General features: G+C 39.5%; 1 protein-coding gene across 2 annotated transcripts; it reads left to right on the top strand.

Moving 5' to 3' along the window:
* The first annotated feature begins 890 nt into the window (after positions 1-890).
* znf710b (zinc finger protein 710b) lies at positions 891-17,791 on the top strand. Of its 2 annotated transcripts, XM_027153174.2 has the most exons (6): positions 891-1,073; positions 9,676-9,785; positions 10,553-12,076; positions 14,709-14,900; positions 15,612-15,783; positions 15,866-17,791. In XM_027153174.2, the coding sequence occupies exons 2-6, from the start codon at positions 9,741-9,743 to the stop codon at positions 16,042-16,044; spliced, it is 2,112 nt and encodes a 703-aa protein (XP_027008975.1). In that variant the 5' UTR covers positions 891-1,073; positions 9,676-9,740; the 3' UTR covers positions 16,045-17,791. The 2 variants fall into 2 exon arrangements, with proteins under 2 accessions (XP_027008975.1, XP_027008976.1); XM_027153175.2 differs by lacking the exon at positions 9,676-9,785 and having other exon boundaries at positions 892-1,073.
* The last annotated feature ends 3,193 nt before the right edge of the window (positions 17,792-20,984 follow it).

The raw sequence follows: 20,984 nt of genomic DNA, 5'->3' as shown, positions 1-20,984 counted from the left end.
CCCCAGTGGAGAGAGTGGACAGTTTCCACTACCGGCCCAGCCTGGCAGACTTTGTACCATCTGAGACACTTAAGGAACTTCAAACTACCCTCTCAGGTGCTAAAGACTTTTTACACCTGCACCATTGAGAGCGTCCTGAAGGGTAGTATCACATTTGGGAACAGCATCATGTAGGACAGGTGAGCCCTCCAGAGGGTGGTGCGGTCAGCTGAATGTACCATCCACACCGAGCTCCCTGACCTGCAGGACATCTACAGCACATGGTGCCGGACCAGGGCTAGAAAGATTGTAAAGGACCTCAGACATCCCAATGGACTCTTTTCTTTGTTGCGTTCAGGGAAATCCTTCCGCGCCTTGAAAGCAAACACAGAGAGAATGAGGAGAAGCTTCCTCTTGCAGGCCATTCAGAGTTTAAACCAGGAAACTCCCAGGTACAAATAAAAATTTTATTTGATTTGACCAACATTAAAAGTTCAAATACATTATTAGCATTTGAACCCAAATTAAAGCATATATATGTACATCACCCTACCTTCTTATAAATACAATATATAGCCATATTTATGGGGAAAATGTCTGACCTATATACATTTTGACTTGGACTACATATGTCTGTACTGTATATTGATGGTTTTAAAGCAAATATGATAAGGTAAGAAGGCAATAAGTGTTACATTGTGTACTGCTGATGTTGTGGGTGTCCTTGTTGATGACCATGTGAGAATATCCTGAGTAGGAATCCAGAGCTGAGGGGGTGTTTCCTGTAGCTCCAGTAGAATGCAGTATATACTGTATGTACAGAAGAGATAGCTGTAGTAACACAGGATGGCAGCATGGGGCAAAAGCGCCGTCTAACCTGCCAATGAAAGAAGAAGTCGTTCATGTACGCGGTTCATTCTCTTCTCTGCCCTCTAGCGGTTGCTTAAGGCTAAGGGGTATATTTGTTCACGTCACTTTCTCTTCTGACTTTCTGCCGAACTAAGAAACAGAATTGGATCAAATTCAGTCCGAAGTTGTAGTAAAATAAAATCTCCAAAGTGTCTTCTACGTACAGAACCGCGTTTTGGAGTGTGGTAAGTTATATGAACGTTTGGGTTTGTTATTTGGTGTGAAATGAAACTAATGCACTTGCATTGAGCGACCGGACCAGAGTCCCATCGCAACTCAAATTCTTTACGTTAAATCATTTCGATTCTGATCCACAGGAATGTTTCTCTGTCTGTGTATTATTACAATGAAAGAAATATACCTTTTTTAATTTTTTAAAAATGTTATTTACACACCCTGTTGGCTGGTGGACGGTGTTAGATGGAGTGTGTGGGGGGAAAGCAGGCCCTGTTCCTCTTAGTGCTAGCTGCTAAGCTAACCTAGCATAAATAAGTAAACAAAACAAACAATTATAACAGTGTAGTTTTAATTTCACAACGTTTTCGCGTTAGATTCGACGTTTTTGTTGGTCAAACTCTGCATTTGATCGTTAGCTTTGTAGCTTTCTGACAGAATATTAAAGAAAAATTAACCGGGCTAATAGGTGTACGTTTGTTTGGTGTTTGTTGTGATTTGTTGGTAAAAAAAAAAATAGGTGAGGGAAGAAAACCGTTTAGAAATTTCTGTCACAATCAGTTTTTAGTGTCTTTTAGTGCGTTGCTTTCAAACTAAACAATGAAAGAAAAAGTCAGGTCACGTTTTGAGGGAAAGAAACCTACACATAGTGAAACTAATCTCTAAAGCAGTCGACTGGATATTAAAGTCAAATCAAAGTTTGTATTTCAGAGTTTTGTTTTTTCTTCTCCTCCTTCGCTAATAAGATATCGATGAATATTAGAGTCGGTTTTTATAAAACTAAAAGTAAAAAATTAGTCTGTTTTTAATTTTGTAGCATCTCTTTCTGTGGGAAAAGCTCTTCATATATTTGAATGACTCATCCTGTACCAGTCTTGTGTTTATCCAATTAAATGCTCTGTAGATGATGGATAGACAATGGGGGCGGGGCTTGCTGTACAGTAGCAGGTGCGTAGCAGGTACAATATGTTAGAGTATGTTTCGATGTACACTTGCACGTTTTTTCGATCGAGAAAGAACGATTGCCGTTTAGTCGTTTCAATGACTGTGGAATTTGTGCAAGTTCTAACATACATTGTTTTGGGGGGATTTTTATCACCTCTTGATGTTCAGTGCTTGAATGTGTTGCTACCTCATGCTGATCATGATTGTGACTGAGCCTTTTACACTGTACACCAGGCTTTTCTTTTAGTAAGAATAATAATAATAATAATAATAATAATAATAATAATAATAATATTGTTTTACTAGGTACCAATAATATATCAAATTAATTGTGTTAAATATTGTTTATTTATATTTTCTCCATTACTTTTTGACTATTAGCCAGAAATGTGGGATGTTAGTACAAACAATTAGCAGCAATGTAGCCAAATGATGATTTATTAGCTATAGTATTACCACTCTGACATGTTAGACCTCTCTTCGTGATGCTCCTGTGGCTCATCATCCCTGACACTGATGCTTCGAGAATGTATGGTCCAACTCTGAAACCAGATGGCATAGGATTTTTATCTTGTCTAGGATTTTGTCCATATCAAATTCAATGTGTGGCTGATCATATTTATAATATTTGCGAATGCCTAGCCCTTAGTTTGATGACATCAAAAGGGGAATATAACAGAAACAAAACTCCAAAAGTGGGATTGATCCAGCTTCTGTACACATCATGGATGATTATTTTTGTTCAAATTAACCATATTAAACATATTAGACAAAATGGTTTGCATTAGTAAATTGTTTATGTGGATTAGAAGTATTTGTGACTAATAATTGACAGTTAGGGAGGTCTGTCTTTCTGAAGAAAGGTTTCTGATTGGTTAATGCAATTGGATCATGTCGAAACTTTCAGCTGCTGAGGCCAGGAAACAGTCCAGAACATTCACAAGTCTTTTTTTCCCCCCATCAGAACATTAAGTTCAGTGCTTATGCCAGGACTGTGTTTTGGCCCAAGCAAACTGCTAACAGTAGATTTAAACCCTGTCAATATTTCCATAATTAGCTTCTTGCTGTTAATAGCATCTGAGTAAATTCATATATAATGAAAAATCCAAATAAAGCTAATGATATTCAATTTATCCATTTAATTTGTATTGCTTTTTTAACAATTGAATCAAAGCAGCTTAATAGAAACAATAAAAATGGGAAAGTTTAAAATGTTAAAAAAAAGTTATTATTTATCTCTAACATCTTTCCCCAATGAGGCGATGATATGAGGAAGAAACCTTGAGAGGAACCAGACTCAGAAGTGAACCCATCCTCATTTGGGTGACACTGAACCGGACATAATGTAAATGTAAATAATGTCCTTTCTACAACAGTTTGTAGTCAGGTGAAATTGTTCAACCAAGAGCTCTTGAGGATGTTGAAGTTATAGTGGTTGATCAAGGTTTTTTTGCCATAGGTGCAACACATTCTGATAACTTCCAACGATATTCACCAAACTGACTCAAAACTTAAGTTGCATTTGCTGTATCCACTCATACAGTGTGGTGTTCTATAATGACTCAAAATTAGGAAGTACAGGAAACCAAGATACAAATGTGCAGGTTTTTAATAGGAGACATAAATAAAAGATTGTGAGATGGAGAGACTAGATGGTGAGGAAAAAAGAACACAAAATGATTTGGAATATGATTGGGTAGAAAATCAAGACGCGGTGAAAACAAAGTCAGAACAATAACGAAAGCACATGGAAACGAAGATAAAAACACGATGTGCACTGTGAAAGGAAATACCTGACACCTATTTACCATAAACTAAATTAAACCTTCTTATGGCAGAAATAATCTACTTCAAAATACATTTTTTTATGATCCTTAATGACAAGTTACTGAGTTATTTTGTGCGTGAGAGAATGATGAAATAAAGCAGTTAAACAATGCTCAGGATTTACACTGTGTGGCCAAAAGTATGTAAGAGTCAAGAGTCAAGAAGCTTTTTATTGTCATTTCAACCATATATAGCTGTTGCAGTACACAGTGAAATGAGACAACGTTTCTCCAGGATCAAGGTGCTACATAAAACAAAGACAGGGCTAAGAACATGTAAGTAGTCTTAGCCACATAAAGTGCAACTGTGCAACCTGGTGCAAACAGTGCAGGACAAGACAAGCAAGACAGTGCAGGACAAAAGACAGTGCAGGACAAAAAACAGTGCAGACATTAAGTTACAAGACAATACAAAAAGTACAAAAAATGCAATACACAAAAGACAATACACACGTATGTACACGTGACTAGTCACACCAGTATGTGCTATATGAACGTCTCATTGCAGATTTAGCCCCGGTTATTATATAATAACCTCTACTTCTCTGGGTAGGCTTCCCTCGAGATTTTTAATCTTGGCTCTGGGGATTTGTCAATTCACCCAAAAGAGCATTAGTAAGGTAAGGTACTGATGTTGGGCAGGAAATCTAGTTGTGCAGTTGGATGTTTTGTTCATCGTAAACATGCTCAGGTTAGGGCTTTTCACAGGTCATATGAGTTCTTCAAACCATGTCTTTATGGATATTTTGGGACCTTATCGGACATTGTCATGTTGAAATTGGTTTGGGGCCAATAAAGGTCGTTTTTAGCTTCCTTAAGTCAAGAATTAATTGGAAAGACCACCCTCTTGCATGGAGACCATTTTTTTTCCATGCATCTGTCCAAGAGAACTTGGGGTAGAGATAAAATGTTTGAAATGCTCTTTGAGGTTGTGAGACCCGTGTGAGACTGTTTAATGATGGGGTGCAAGGGGCACCTGCTAGGAAATTTAGGCTGGGACTTGCAAAAGGCAGGCAGAACCTCTGTGAACATTGGAATACAGAAAATATTGCAGCGACCTAAAATAAGTTATTCTACACTAATTTTGTTATCCAAAAACCTGACCGCTTCTCTTCACAACGACAAAAGCCAAAAGAGTTACCGTTGCACACTTGCATTATATCTTATGAGTCATTTGAACACATCCAGTAGAGCAGTTTGTGCTTGCCATTATTTTGCAGTGTGCAGTAACCAGATTGATGGGGAGTTGCCATATGTCCTGGCCTACATGAAACACCTCCATCACAAGGGGATCAATGGCAGCTATGAACAACTGTTTGAATATTAGAGATTAAAGATTTAAGGCCACCACTGATGCAGTACAGTAGTAAACAGCAGGCATAATTTGGCTCATCATATTAGCCTAAATGCATGCCATTGTCTAGTGGAGTCAACAGTGCTTACAAGCTGCCCACAAGGACCTCGTGAACAGCTGTAGACCCAACATCCTTGATTATCTGGCTAAAGTCTGGTGTAACTCAATCAAAGCCAGAGTGGCTTCTTCTCAAGGTGCTTCCTGATCTCAAAGAATTGATCTTGGGTTCTGGGAAGCATACTCAGTTTCAATGATTTTTAGGGATGGAAAAGTTGCATTTTTGACACATCAATTCATGACAAAGACTAATCCGGTTGGGCTGTGGTGACTCAATCGGTTGAGGCTCCGGGTTGTTGATCAGATCGGGGTGCAAGCCCCAGCATTGCCAAGCTTCCACTGTTGATCCCTTGAGCAAAGCCCTTAGCCCTTACTGTTCCAGAGGTGCTGTATCATGTCTGACCCTGAGCTCTGACCCCGATTTCCAAAGTTGAGATATGTGAAGAAAGAATTTCACTGTGCTGTAATGTTTATGTGACAAAATATAGGCTGCTGCTTCAGATCCTGTGGTAAAGTACCCACTTTTATGTCTGGAACCTATGCAAGCAGAGGGAGTATAATAATCTGAGGACTTGCTATTCCTTTACAGAGAGCGGAAACTCAATGCTGTATCAAGAGAAACGGCAGAGTACCCACCGTTCTTCTCCTTTATAACCATAGAGCTTTGGGGATTGATGTATAAGCCCAAATATGTGAATATATACCGGCAGGGGAAACACTGGCTTATGCAGCTTCTCCTAGGGTTGTGCATCACACCTCCAGGGTCTGGGTTCGATTCCCACCTCCGCCTTGTGTGTGCGGATTTTGCACGTCCTCCTCCGGGTACTCCGGTTTCCTCCCTGGTCCAAAGACATGCATTGTAGGTTGATTGGCATCTCTGGAAAATTGTCCGTAGTGTGTGAATGCGTGAATGAATATGAGTGTGTGTGTGCCCTGCGATGGGTTGGCACTCCGTCCAGGGTGTATCCTGCCTTGATGCCCGATGATGCCTGAGATCCCGTGACCCGAGGTAGTTTGGATAAAGCGGTAGAAAATGAGAGAGAGTGAGAGATCGAGTTTCCAGTATTCCAGAACTATCACTATTTAGTTTTACCTGACACAGATTTGGCAGATGCCCATATTTAGAGAGAGACTTGCATTTTATCTCATTTTACACAACTGAGCAATTGATTAAGGGCCTTTCTTAGGGGCCCAGCAGTGGCAGCTTGGTAGTCCTGGGTTTTGAACTCACAACCTTCAGATTGGTAGTCTAACAGCTTAACCACTGAGCAGCACATCCCTATTTGATAACTGTTTGCGCATAATTTCCACAAGAAATGTGCATTTAAGAACAGGTGTACGTATGTAGGAAGTATGTAGGTAGTATGTAGCTTCAACACATTTTGCCCCATTTTGTTGTTCAACTAGGTCTGAGCAGAAATTTATCATTATCATCCAGAGCAATGGATTCCAGAGGTAAGTCTTTAAACAGTGGCACACAGATAAGCACAATCCTTTTTGGTGCTCCAGTTGTGCTGATCTCATCTTTCCTCCAGGAGCTGTTGACTAAGGCAAAATCATCCTCACCAACTGAACAACATTCCCCATTCTCAGCTAAAGCAGTCACTACATGCAAATAAAATGTTCCTAGTGAAAGGACCCAAAACATACATGTGCTTCTGGTAGCAGATAGTTTTACTTTGCAAATCCACATGTCAGACATCACCCAGATAATAATGCAAACTGTGGGACTTGAGATGTCAAACAAAAAACACAAGTGGGATTGTTTTGTGTCTCCTCTAGAACACATCTGGGGAAAAGTTACTCCAACATTTTCTGTGAAAATGAACCAACATCTTGTTATTCTATGCAAATCAACAGTTTCAAGTGAGTTTGTGTGCTACCAAAAAAGTCAATTGGCATTGGCATTCGCTGTAGGTTTTCTGATTTGTCTGGAAGTATAGCAGTTATAATACCCTACAAAAAGCCAGTGATTGAATGTTGTTGTACTATGGTTTTCTGATATACAGTATGTCCCATGAGGTGAGAAAAAAGGTCTACCTCTTGTAAATGGTAGCACAGTAATGAAATACCAGCGGAAGAGTTTAAAGTTTGAAGTTTAGTCTATACCATAATAAGGTACTATACTCTGCTATTGGACTGGGACTTATTTTGCCACACTGGTGAAACCAAATTGCCCCTAGGTGTTAATGAGTGTGTGAATGTGTGTCTATGACGCTTTGGAGGCTCTGTATCTACCACAACCCTGACTAGGATAAAGTTGTTAATGAGAATGAATGAAGGTTGGTTGGTTGGTTGTACTAAACAGAACTGAAGTTCAGTTCAAAGTTTCTGATAATTATTCTTTTGAAATTGCAAAATATTTCCTGCATCAAGCGGTCTTGAGTTTGATCCAAAGAGAGTTTGTTTTCTCTTTCAGCTTTTCCGCTTGGTAAATGATTGGTTGTGCAATCTGATTGTAAACGATTGGTTAACTGCCTAAATTAAAAAGCGTTTGGATTGGTTGTGTGCATGAACATGCACTGTGGGTGACTTTGTGACTCCATACACTGCCCTGTATTAGTGCATAACTAATAATCATTAGTGTTCAGTCATCTTCTAGCATGTCTCCTTATGTTTGGAAGCTGAACCTGACTGGGCTCAGAGACTAGAATCAGATGTAAATGAACTATGTGGAAAAACTGGACTGTGATGTTTAAAACTTGATCAAAGTACTTGCAATCAGAATCTGTCTTTCATGTCTCCATTTTCTCTTTCCTGTCTCACTCCATGCCCTCCCCCTTTCTCTCTCTCACTCCCTCTCTCTCTCACTCCCTCTCTGTCACTCCCTCTCTGTCACTCCAATCCTATGTCACACTAACTCCGTGTAAATCCATATACTATCTATCTATACTATCTCTATCATCCTACTCTATCTATATATATCTCTATATCGTTATTCTTGTCCCTCCCCCTCCCCCATTCGTCCTCTCACTCCCTCTCTTATGAATCCTTTTTCTGTCTGTTGGCTGTAGTTCTCTCTCTATCAATAGCTTCTCTCTACACCGACCTAGGTCATTATGTTAGGAAGAAAAGAAATTTCAGAGGGCGAGATAGAGGGGGGATGGAGGAAGAGGAAAGAAAGAGAGAGAGAGAGAGAGAGGGAGAAAGGGAGAGGCTATAAACCGAAAGAGATATCTATATCTCTCTAGCTCTAGCAGAGAGCATAAACCCTTCTTTCTCTCTCTCATTCTCTCTCTCTCTCTCTCCCCCCACCCTCTCTCTCTCTCTCTGTCTCTTTCTCTCTCTCTCTCTCCCTCCCTCCCTCTCCCTCTCTCTCCCTCCATTTCCCTCACTGAAAAAGACTTCTCCTCCCTCATCCCTCCATTTTCTTGTCTTCCTGAATACCTCTCTCTCAGCCATTTTCTCCTGAGGTGTAACCACTACAATTCTAAAAAGCCCCCCAAAATGGACTGGGTTTAGATATATACAGTATGTTGCAACATTAAAACGTATACTGATTATGATCAAATGAACAAATTGTGTATTGTGACAGTTCGAGGATCCGTGTAGTTATTTGAATATTAAACCTTTTTTTTTCTCAAGAGCAATACAATTAGGAAAAACAAAGTTGGTGAAATGTAAAGTGTACATGTTTAGTTAGTAATGTTTGAACTTGAGTAAGGTTTTGTTGGTGTGTGTGACCAATTCAGTACAATGATGTGTACTGAATGTACATTATTGGCCTTGGGTATATACTGAAGATTTGTGTATTTGAATTATGACCCTCTGACTTTGTGGCCAATGCAGATTTCTTAATGCCATATTTATCACTCCTCTTCACCTCCCATTTCATTCATTATTATTTTGTAAATGATGTCTATGGTTTTGTCTTTAGTTCATTATGGTTGCTTAGTCACTCTCTCTCTCTCTCTCTCTCTCTCTCTCTCTCTCTCTCTCTCTCTCTCTCTCTCTCATTCTTTGTTTTAACACCTCTCAGTGTAGTACAGAATTTGGGTGTTTTATATCTAATGTTTTTCTATGGGGACATAAAATCAAATACAATAGTGTGTGTCTGTGTGTGTCTGTGTGTGTCTGTGTGTGTCTGTGTGTGTCTGTGTGTGTCTGTGTGTGTCTGTGTGTGTCTGTGTGTGTCTGTGTGTGTTTGCACCAGTAAGAAAAAGAGAAAAAGAAAGAGAGAGGGAGAGAGAGATGGGGGAGGGGAAAGAGGAAAATTAGAGCGAGCACACACAAGAGAGAGAGAGAGAGAGAGAGAGAGAGAGAGAAAGAGGGAGAGAGAGAGAGAGAGAGAGAGAGAGAGAGAGAGAGAGAGAGAGAGAGAGAGAGAGAGAGACAGTCTGACAGAAAGGGAGGGGAGAGAGAGAGGAAAAAGAACAAGCTCACATACAGAGAGAACAGAGACAGTGTGTATCTGTGTGTGTTTGTGTGTAGCTGTAGACAGCAGTAGAGTGTGGAGTAAAAGGGGCAAGCAGGTAAACGTGAACTTTTGACTAAAGATGAGGTCGCTCAAACATCTAAAACCTCAAACCAAGAGAAATTTGGTAAGTTTATATTCATGAGTGTATGTTTGTGTGTGTGTGTGTGTGTGAGAGAGAGAGAGAGAGAGAGAGAGAGAGAGAGAGAGAGAGAGAGAGAGAGAGAGAGAGAGAGAGAGAGAGAATGAGTGTTTACTTATTCTTTACTGTTTCCAGTACAGATTTTAATGATTGAATAACTGTTATTTTAACCACATGCATTTTTCACATCTTAGATTTTATGCTGTTATTCTTTTTCCTTAGCTCTACATTTAAATGAAAATGTTATTTTTATATGCTTTTCATTTTATCCCCCCCTCTCTCACCCACTCTCTTGTTCACTCACACAGTCAACCCCTCCTCTTTTTTTCTCTCCCTCCATCACTCGCCTAATCTGTCTTTTCTGTCACTCGAGCTTCCTTTCATGCACTCTTTCCCTCACTGTGCATATTCATGATATTTTTGTTAGTATCTCTATTGATTTATTTATTTATTTATTTATTTATTTATTATACTTATTTTGGTAAGAGTATGGCATTCGACAGCTCAGCTGTCAATGTATAGTTTTTATGTGCAGTTAAATTAGTTGATTGAATTACATTGTAATTACCTGACATAATCTCCAGTTCAATCTGAAATAAAGCATTTTAATTACTCCTGAGATGAATTGAGTATCTCTGTGGTTTAAACAATGAACAGGAAGTGCAATCCAACATATCTTTAAGTATATTACTTGTAGTCTAGGTTGCTTATTTATCCTTTCTGAGATGTATTATTGTGTGTCTGTTTGGCAGGAGGAGAAGACTCAGCAGCTGGTTCGATGTTATGCTGAAGCCATGCACCAGCAGATGGATGTGGGGACACAGACAGACCCAGTGGTGGTCTTGTCTCTGGCCCAGGCTGCTGTGTTGGGACTTATATCACAGAATGAGGTCTTTGGTGCTACCATTGCACCCAACGGTTTTTATACCGGAGAGCCCAAAGAATCTCCTGCTCCGTCCATCGAGCGGATGGACTATGAGTATGCTGACCAGCTCATTGGCGCCAATGGTGACTACCTTGGTGTGAACCTTGGAGAGGACGGTCAGGGTCACCCAAGCTGTGCTGAAAGGAGGTGGCAGGGGACACCTGAAAACACAAAGCCTCTTGTAGGGCACCAGAATCCAGGTTCCCATGTCAAAGGTGAGTCTGTGACACCGGGACTGCCTTCCTGCAACCACATGATGAGCATGATGCCTAGAGAGAGCATGCAGATGGTAGACAACTCTGGTTACCGCCTAGCCTCCAAACCTCACGGCAGTAACTGCTGCTCGACCTGTGTCCGGGAACCCAAAGGCACACATCAGCCACCTAACCACCATGTTCATCCCCACTCCAACAGTCACACACCTAATGAGGTTCATTCTCATGACCGAAACCATACACTGGAGAAAAGAGGAAATGAGGATGTCCAAGAGGATGGGAATGACGGAAGGATGGGGAAGGCTGGCAGTGGAGGGGAGGAGATTAGTAGCTACTTCCGTGCTAATGAGGTTGGCTATGAAGGCGGGGATATGGATGGAGTAGGGGAGTTTGATGAAAGCAACCAAGGCCTATTCTGGGGGGAGCCTGTAGAAGGGGAGGCACCGCGGGGGCGCCGCATTGACCGATTGGACATCAACATTCAGATCAACGAATCATATTGTGTTGATGTTGGCGAGGGCTTGAAGCGCTGGAAGTGCCGCATGTGTGAAAAGTCATACACTTCCAAATATAACCTGGTAACACACATTTTGGGTCACAATGGCATTAAACCTCATGCCTGCCCACATTGTGGAAAGCTCTTCAAGCAGCCAAGCCACCTGCAGACACACCTCCTGACGCACCAAGGCACACGGCCACACAAGTGCACTGTCTGCAAAAAAGGCTTTACTCAGACCAGCCACCTAAAACGCCACATGTTACAACACTCTGATGTCAAGCCCTTCAGCTGCCGCTTTTGCCGACGAGGCTTTGCCTACCCCAGTGAGCTGCGAGCCCATGAGGTGAAGCATGAGCGAGGCCGCTGCCACATCTGCTCACAGTGCTCCATGGAGTTTCCCACCTATGCTCACCTCAAGCGCCATCAGGTCAGCCACCAAGGGCAGGCCAGCTTTCAGTGTAGCCACTGCAGTAAGACATTTGCCTACCGTAGTCAGTTGCAGAACCATATGCTGAAGCATCAGGCCCAACGCTCTTTTTCCTGCAGCCAGTGTGGCCTGCAGTTCCTGCAGCTACACCAGCTACGCCAGCACTCCCTCACACACAAAGTGCTTAAGCCTCAGGCACGTGCCTCTAAGGTAAAAATGACTGACTTTCTGTATTCTTGCTTAAGTATGGAGCTTCTAGCACAGTTGCAACAAATCTATTTACATTGTAAATATGGATATTAAAGTAGGTACACAAGTGCCTTTCATGGCATTTAGATAAAAATCCTAGGTGTAGTAGGTGTAGGACAAATAACAGTACAACAGAACTTATATTTATACTCTATTAAAAAAAAATAAAAACAGTGTGTTTAGAAAAAAGTAAACGCAGCATGTCCTTCCTTTTTGTTTTAAATACACAAGTAGTGCACACTTAGTCACAAATTCAGCTAGGTTACATATAATTGGTGAGAGATTGCAGTGTGGGATTTATCTGCCATCTGGCAAGAGCTATCTGTTTACATCGAACATATACGGCGATCTGATCATGCCAAAGACGTCTTTTGCTTCGATCGGAAAACACTGCATGTCACGGTTACAGAGAGCTTGTATATGAATTAGAAGTCATATGCAAGACAGAAATAGCCTACAGTTTTAAAGGTCATGAAAGGGCAACATGTGGAGAAATTACCAGACTGTGGTTGGAGCAAGTCATTAGAAATAAGGTAGAAATTGTATGCATAGAGGTTTTTTTATCCTTTGGTTGGACAGCCATGTATTCGACTAGCAGGAGAATCAATACTGGAATCTCAATATTATCTCTGATCTGCTTCCAACTTCTGTCTTAACTCCTGGGGCAGAGCCCCAAGTAATTCCTAGCTTTCTTAGCCTCGGTTTCTGTAAATGGGATTAAGTAATTATGTTATCCAGATGGTTGCTTTTTAATTGACATTTCTTAGGTTCTGTTTGGATTTTCCCCCACATCTTACTCTACTGCCTGTCCATCTGTCCATCCAAGATTATTGTTAGTGTCAAGAATGAGCGGTTGAATGTTTATAAGATTTATGAAGAAATATCATTGTAACCAGCAGTTAAACTGATTTGGGAATCGATCCAATCTGGGTCAAGGTCACAGCAAAGTTAAAAGTCTAAATTTATTACCCCAATAGTATTTGCTTTCTTCCTGATTGTGCTACAGTGATACTTACACTTTTATGTCCAGGAACTCAAGGCCCATTTTTTCTTTATGATTTTTGTCACTATTTGACTGTGTATTTGCTGTCCATGTATATTTCCAAGATTCTCTTAGGATGTCAGCAAATTGAAATGAAATTGAAATGTCTGAAATATTTTTTGTTTAATAGTAATTTTGTCAAGACTATTGAAAAAGAGGGCCTAGTCTTGGTGATGGAGAATCCCAATTGGCACCGCTGGTGTTAATTTTGACTTGTTAAGAGGGTAAACTCTAATCACTGTAGGATTGAGGCTTTCCAGGATCTGAGTTTGACACCCCGTTGTAAATTGTAAAAATGTTTCACCTGAGCTTCCAGGCTGTTAGGTACCCATATTGAGTGGTGTTTTGTATTTGTAATGTATTTGGCAAGATTCAAACAGATACTGTATTGTGTTGCACAAGAACATTATACTGCAACACAAAGGCTATTACTGAGAGCCACAAGTCTGAATTTTCATCACTTGGTGTCCAACAGAAAACAACTGCTCATCAGTCTCTTCTCTGGGATGTACAGTAGGATGGCATTATTCTTGTCCCTGTCAGTCAGAGTGATATTAACCAATCACAGCCATCTGTGAGCTTGTGTAAGCTGAAGAGGCAGTTAGCATTTTCCTCCAAGTGTGTTCAGATGCACTGTGACTTTAGCAGCAGTTCAGAAAGATGAATGTCTTGGAGAGTCACATGCTAACCCCCATCTCCAAGTGGTAGCTGCTGTGTAATAGGGGAGTGTTGGCTTGTAGGCCATTGGAACCATCTAGCAAGGGGAAGTGGGAGCTCAGTGGTTAAGACGACAGACTTCTGACCAGAAGGTTATGAGTTCAAATCTCACCACTGTCAAGCTGCCGCTGCTGAGCTCTTAAGCCTCAACAGCATACTTTACATCACAGTGAATTATCATGCTGGTATATAAAATGCAGGCAATCTGTAGTCATGGATGGTTGAACTCGATCAGTTCTGTCATCATGTTCTTAGGCTTTTTAGTATTTTTGTATTGTTAAACAAGAGAAGCAGGTAAGAGAAGCACCCAAGCAGGTACCAAAGAAGCACCCAAGCAGGCACCAAACTTTATCAGCTGTTTAAACAAGAGAAATCAGTGGCTTCCGCTCATTTGGAACAAAAGTTGCGCCAGCTTTTCGCATATTAAAAAGCTTTTCTTCTCAAATTTGTAACTTGCTTCAGATAAAAGTGTCTGCATTTTTATCCAAACAAAAGGTGCAAAGGTAGAACTAGTTACCATTAACTATCAGTTTCACTCTAGTTACCATTAGCAATCAGTTTCACACCCACACGTTAGAACACTGGTCTTCTTAATTTATACCACACAGTGCAATTACCTCATGCACGTTGGAATGTACAGATGGTGAGAAGGGGGCTGTGTACCTAATAAACTGCCAACTTGATGCATGTAAACAATCCTTTTTCAAAATATCACCCAGCCAAAAAGTGATTGTTATTTGCATGAGATGAATGATAAGTGCTCTCAGATTGACAACTACTGTAAATCATTCCTCCAGATGTCACCAGTCTTTGTTACTTCCTGTTGCTCCTCAGGGAACAAAAGGCTTCAAGTGTGATGTATGTGCTCGTGAGTTCACATTGTCTGCAAACCTGAGGAGGCACATGCTGATCCATGCCAGTGTCAGGCCCTTTCAGTGTCACGTCTGCTTTAAATCCTTCGTCCAGAAGCAGACTCTGAAAACTCACATGATCGTCCACCTTCCTGTGAAACCCTTTAAGTGCAAGGTAAGGCTCCAGAACACCACACCACAAATCACATCATTTTCACTTAATCACACAGGTCATATTGGTTAGCATTGACACCATGAAGAATTTTGACCCATCTGGTTGACAAAATACAACCCATGGTCCTTTCCTTAGTAACTTTGCTGCTAGATTTGGTGAATTTTAAACACCTTTTATTATTTTTTTCCTTTTTGAAATAAAAGAAGCCTAGTGACACATTCATCAACATTTTGAACAGACAAAAATACGGTTGTCCAGCCATATACCATACACTTCTTATAGCATTTGGATAAATATGTAAATGCAATAGTTTTTTTTTGGTGCCATCATCAAAGATGTATTCTGGCTATAATAAATATTTATAAATTTATTTTCTATTATAAATCTAATTTTCTATTAAATTTATTTTTATAAAAGATTTCTATTCTCTATTATTCTTTTCTGTTCCATATTTTCTTCCCAAAATCTTCCTTTCTCATGTAACACATTTTGATATGCAAATGATCCTGACAAATCACTGAATATGCAAATTAGTCTCTGACATCATCTGGTGCCTTTTTGAGCATACAATAGCTACTTTCTATCCAGCAATAAGTGTTCAGTCCCTTATGTAAAAGTCCCTTATGTAAAAGTCATAACATCAAATGTTATTCAGTTATATAGCAACATTTTGTGTTGAATTTTTCTTTTCTTTTTTTTTTTTTTTTTTAGGTGTGTGGAAAATCATTTAACCGCATGTATAATCTTCTGGGTCACATGCATCTTCATGCTGGCAGCAAGCCATTTAAGTGTGCATACTGCTCCAGCCGATTCAACCTGAAGGGTAACCTCAGTCGACATATGAAGGTCAAACATGGAATGGACGTATCCCCAGAGGGACATGGTAAGGAAGATCTTAACAAACAATTTTTAAGTTAATTAAGCATTAAGATTGCTTAGTTTATGACCTCTTATTTCTGTCTCAGATGCTCCTCCAGATCTGGAACCTCATGAGGATTATGAAGAGGATAACTTTAATTTCGCCGCCCCTGAAAATATGGATGCTAACGATGCGCCTAATCTCACCAAGCTCTCTGAGGTTGCTATACAGGAGCTGGACTATTATAACTTTGGAAAGGATGTGGGCAGCTACAACACAGCATGAGCCTTGTGAATAAGACTAAAGCTGAAATATTGTTGAGAATCCATTGAACTAATTGGGCACTTATCAGCCATACGCTGGTTGTTCTGTATTTCCACGAGAACCACGACTTCTACATTGTTACTGATGGACAGGTGGCCATCTTGGTTTCACTCATGTTGTAACTATTCTGATCCTTTTTCATAAGAACCACTGAATTTGCTAAGAGTTTTTTGAACAATTGTAAGTTTACTCTGTGCAGCGGTGTGGCGTTGCGGCAGTATGTTATTGATTAAAGGTCCACTCGGCAAGGTTCACGACCAAAAAACGAACAATATACGTATGTAAGAGGTGATTATTTACTGTCTTTATGCTGCTTACATAATGTACTCTCACATGAGATGAAGGAACAAATGGCATTGTTTACTGTAAGATGATGATGTGGGTAGCATTGCCACCTTGGATCTAAAGGATCTCTGAATTGATCCTGAGCTTGGGTTGCTGTCTGAGATTTTCTGTATGTTCTCCTGCTCGACTCTAGGTGGTTCAGCTCTAGGTGTGCGTTAGCAGGTTGGCTATGATGGACTAAGTATGGGTAGACGCCATCAAAGATGCCATCATGGAAAGTTTGCACTCTCATTGAGTATAGCAGTCTCTTTAGATGCCCTGTGGTCCTCATATTATCCAGATCTGCACTTTGGGGATGTCATACTGCAGGTTATGAGTTCATAAATTCAAACTGTACAAAGCAGTTTAATTATTCATCTCATGCAAGCGTACATAATGTATGAAAACAAAAATAAAGATCATAAATAAACACTGCTATATACAGACCAGTTACAAATTAAAAGAAAATACACTGTAAACTGTATTAAAGTTTTATGCCGCTGAGCCACCAGAACAGTTTCGGTGTGCTTTGGCCTAAAAGTCTTTGGACTGCACTGTACTGGAGAGATGAACATCATTCTTCTAAAATGTTTTGATGATGCTAGTGGAGAACCCTGTCCATCAGGTTGTTTCAAAATCTCTTGTTGGATGGTGACTACATTGGTCATAGCATGACTTAGATTATCTTCATCCTCATCAAATCATTTAGTGAGCTTTCGTACCCTGTGAATGGGGCGGATCCATCCTGGAAGAGACCATGCCCATCGGGATAGTATTTTTTCATGATGATAAAAAGATGAGAACTTTCAGTGAATTCACTTTTAAAGGGGACAAATGGAATCCTTTCATGTCAACAAAAATAAATGCCCACTCCCTCTTACAGACGCTGTTATTTTTTTTCTTTTTAACTTGTGACCCACTTGTGTATTGTCTCTTTTGATCGCTGACTGGACCTTTAAAAACAACCTAACTAATATCATTAAGTTTTATTTGCCTCTACCTACTGTTGTCTATAAATGAGGGAATGTTTATATTTGTGCTCAGTAGAACAGTGTACTAGCGAGTGTACATACCTAAGAGTGTGTGTTTGGGCCCCAGTACCAAAGTCACTGCATGACCATCCAACTTTAGGCACCATTACAATTTCCAGAAATCAATAACTTATCCAAACAACCAGTTATTTGTAGAGAATAATTGTTCCCATATGTTAGTTTGATATTTATTTTGCACCTTTTGATTAAAACTGCATTTAATATCTTTTGAGAAAAAACCTGGTTTATCACTGACCGTTAAAGCTCTTGTCTAAACTTTATCTCCTAGGAGATAGATAGGGCAACGTTGCCAGTTGTGTTAGTTTCTTTAAATAAAACATTTTTAAACTGAATGTAATTTCTACAGTCTTTCCTTTACCTTATATTGATTTGGCATTAAAACACTTTTTATTAGAACATCACTAATGATATTCCACACCCACTAGTTTTTAACAAATTAAGTTCAATTTAAAGTCAACACAGACAGCAGGACATTGTCATAGCTCAGATTTCAGTTCCATGAATTTTTTCAGCGAACATAAAGTAGATGAACTTTACATTTTGTTGTATATTTATTTCAATTAGTGATCATCTTTAGGTTTTGGAATTTGTTGAATTAGCTAGCTAGTTGTAAAAGGTTTTGTAAAAGTAGGTTATTAAACATTAGCTAACCAGCAAGCCAAATTCTAGCCTTGATTTGAGTTAGCATATTTTCACTCAAGTTGAATTTTACTCCTGCTTTGGGTTACTTACTATATGTGTCTTTGGCAGTTAAGATCAGCTTGGTTTACCTTCATCTTTAATTAAATTTTGTATCTGACTGGGGTTCAGGAGAACAGGCAGTCTTCAAGGATTCGCTGCTACGCACAGGACACCACATTCACACCAAAGCAGAGGACAGACACCAGTTTGATAAAGTTAAGGAATGTGGATAAGACATTTAGATGCTAAGTAACGTCCTCCTACTTAATCCCAATGAGGCAGAAGTACTTGTTTTGGAGGCCACCAGCAGGTAGCAGTAATCTTGAAGATTTAGTAACTCTTTGTGGCTTTTCTGTTTCTGTAAATAGCAGGATTATGAAAAAGTGGACTAACGAGCTTGTCCACCATCCTCCTTACGCATGACAGACTTCTGACTTACACTCGCACAATAAACCATAGTCTCACCTTTTAAAAATTTGCTGTAATAAGGACAAAGACAACACGCTTACACCACATGTACTGTGAAAACTCATGTGACAGCTAGTTACAGCTCTTCATGGCACTATACAATCAACAAGTTGCTTGTTATGTTTCTTCATTAAGAGCAGCAACCTTCTATGTACAGTTTTTGGTTCAAACATTAAATGGTGCAAATAAATCATCTAAAGGTTTAGGAGTGAACCTACACTGGGGTTTAAGTTTTTGAACTTTAATAAAGAATTGGCTTAATATTACAAATACATTTCTATTTTTTTGGTTGCATTGTTTATTTATTGGAACTAATATTATTATTCATATTTATGAACACTGATTATTTAGCTAATATTTGTATAATTATAATGGTGCTTATTTATTTATACTGTGTTTGTATTAGTAATCTAAGGATCATGACATTCATACAGCCAGCAGATGGAAGCATAACACTGTGCTGCTGATATTCCTCATTTTGAGCCCTTGTTTTGAAACTACAAATGGTTTTTAAGAAAAAAAAAAACAGGTAATTTATCAGTATTTGAATTTTACAGGTTAGGTTAAGTGGTTGCCCAGATTCCCCAAAATTGGGTTATTTTTTCTGAGAGCAATAATAACTGAATTTTATAAGTAACAAATAATTACATCATTACCCACACATTATATTAATAATAGTAGTTTTTCCCCAAGCTTATTCATATTCTGATCGTCTCTACCACCCATCTGTCTGTTCTCATTATGTCAAATATACTGTGGGTTTCTTCTTCATAAAAATTCTTCACCCCTTCTAAGCACAGAGGAAACACCTGAAGGCCTGAAGACCATCCATTAAAATCAGTTGGGGATTTTTTTTTTTGATAAAGCATTTGCAATAAATGCCACTGACAATGAAAAAGCAGTTTTTGAGATAATTTCCTAGGCTTTTGTGTGGTGTTTGAGAATTTGTTGGAACCTGACAACGTTTGGCTAGACAGCTGCAAAGCCTCCATTAACCTTTTTTTTTTTTTTCAACCATGTTAGCATTACTACCTTGCCTTTAGCTAGTTACTCACTGCTCTTCTCTTTTCTGCCTAGTCAAATTCTTCTCAAAATATTCAACATTCCCTTACAAATAGCCAGCTAGTGGGCTTGTTTCTAATGTATTGCTAGCATGATTGATTGTTTTTTCTTCAGCATACTATGCACTAATTTTTTTCCTCCTAATATGCAAAACCCCAAGAACCAGATACATACACACTCAGTGCCTTTTGGCTTGAACATCTCAAGGACACTGTGTGACATACTGCACAGTAATACCTGTTAACACAATGAACTTGCTTGGCAAATTCAAACCTTGGCACAGAGCTAAAGCTGGTCCAAAACCACGATTGATTGTCGCTACTGCTCAAGTCTGGGAACAATGAATAAAAACAACCAGAACAAGAACAACCAGAAAAACAGTTTCTGTTTAGTGGCTCGTGGAAGACATGGCTTACATGGAAACTGATTAAGGCATTTCTTATGTCACTTCTTTAATGGCCAGTTATCCTTCTTGATCTTTATTGGAAAACACATCTATAACCATATCTAGGTGCTTCTTCAAGGCTGATCGTGACTGTAACTTAGCAGCATGTGAGCAAGGGTATAGCTCAAACCAAGTCTGCTTCAGGTGCTTTGACAGGCTCTAAATTAGCCACAGCATCCACTCTAAAAATGGCAGCTAGCCAACTGGAGTTGGATGGTGCAGTGCATCCAACCAGAGTTTACTATGCCACAGTGCAGAGACTGTTTAATGCTGTTTTTGCACATTACAACTTAATACTATCATATGTGTCCATGATAAGTTAACTTACACATCCAACTAATACTGGAGTTGGATGGCGCAGTGCATCCTACCAGAGTTTATTATGCTACAGTGCAAAGACTGTTTAATGCTCAATGATCCTTTCTTTTTTGCACATTTGGTCACACAGACCGAACACTGGTCAGTGCTATTTTTTTGTACCTGTCCTGTAGCTACTGTATGTTGCTAGGTTAATTTTTTATTCCTTAGCTCTCCATTGTTTTATGTAGCTCTGTGTTTTTTATGAAGCATCATTTAACTATATACCGTGTCAGCTATGTATAGTCGAAATGTCGAAATGACAATGAAAGCTACTTGACTTGACTCTTGGCTTTATTGACAGATTGAAGAGAGAATCTTACAGGCACCCTGGGTCACCCATATCAAGTCTCCATATCAGTCTGTTGTGTGTTCTGGTAATTTACTAGAAGGTCATTTGTGAGTGTATGCCTGCCATTGATGCTTATGTTGGATCGCTGGTAGTCTCATTGCCCAAGTGCTGAGCTCAGAAGTGTTGAGAAATTATGATATTGCCAAACAGCATGTGTGCC

Source organism: Tachysurus fulvidraco, chromosome 2 (assembly GCF_022655615.1).
Source record: "Tachysurus fulvidraco isolate hzauxx_2018 chromosome 2, HZAU_PFXX_2.0, whole genome shotgun sequence".
NCBI lineage: Eukaryota > Metazoa > Chordata > Actinopteri > Siluriformes > Bagridae > Tachysurus > Tachysurus fulvidraco.
This window is presented reverse-complemented; position numbering and strand designations above follow the sequence as displayed.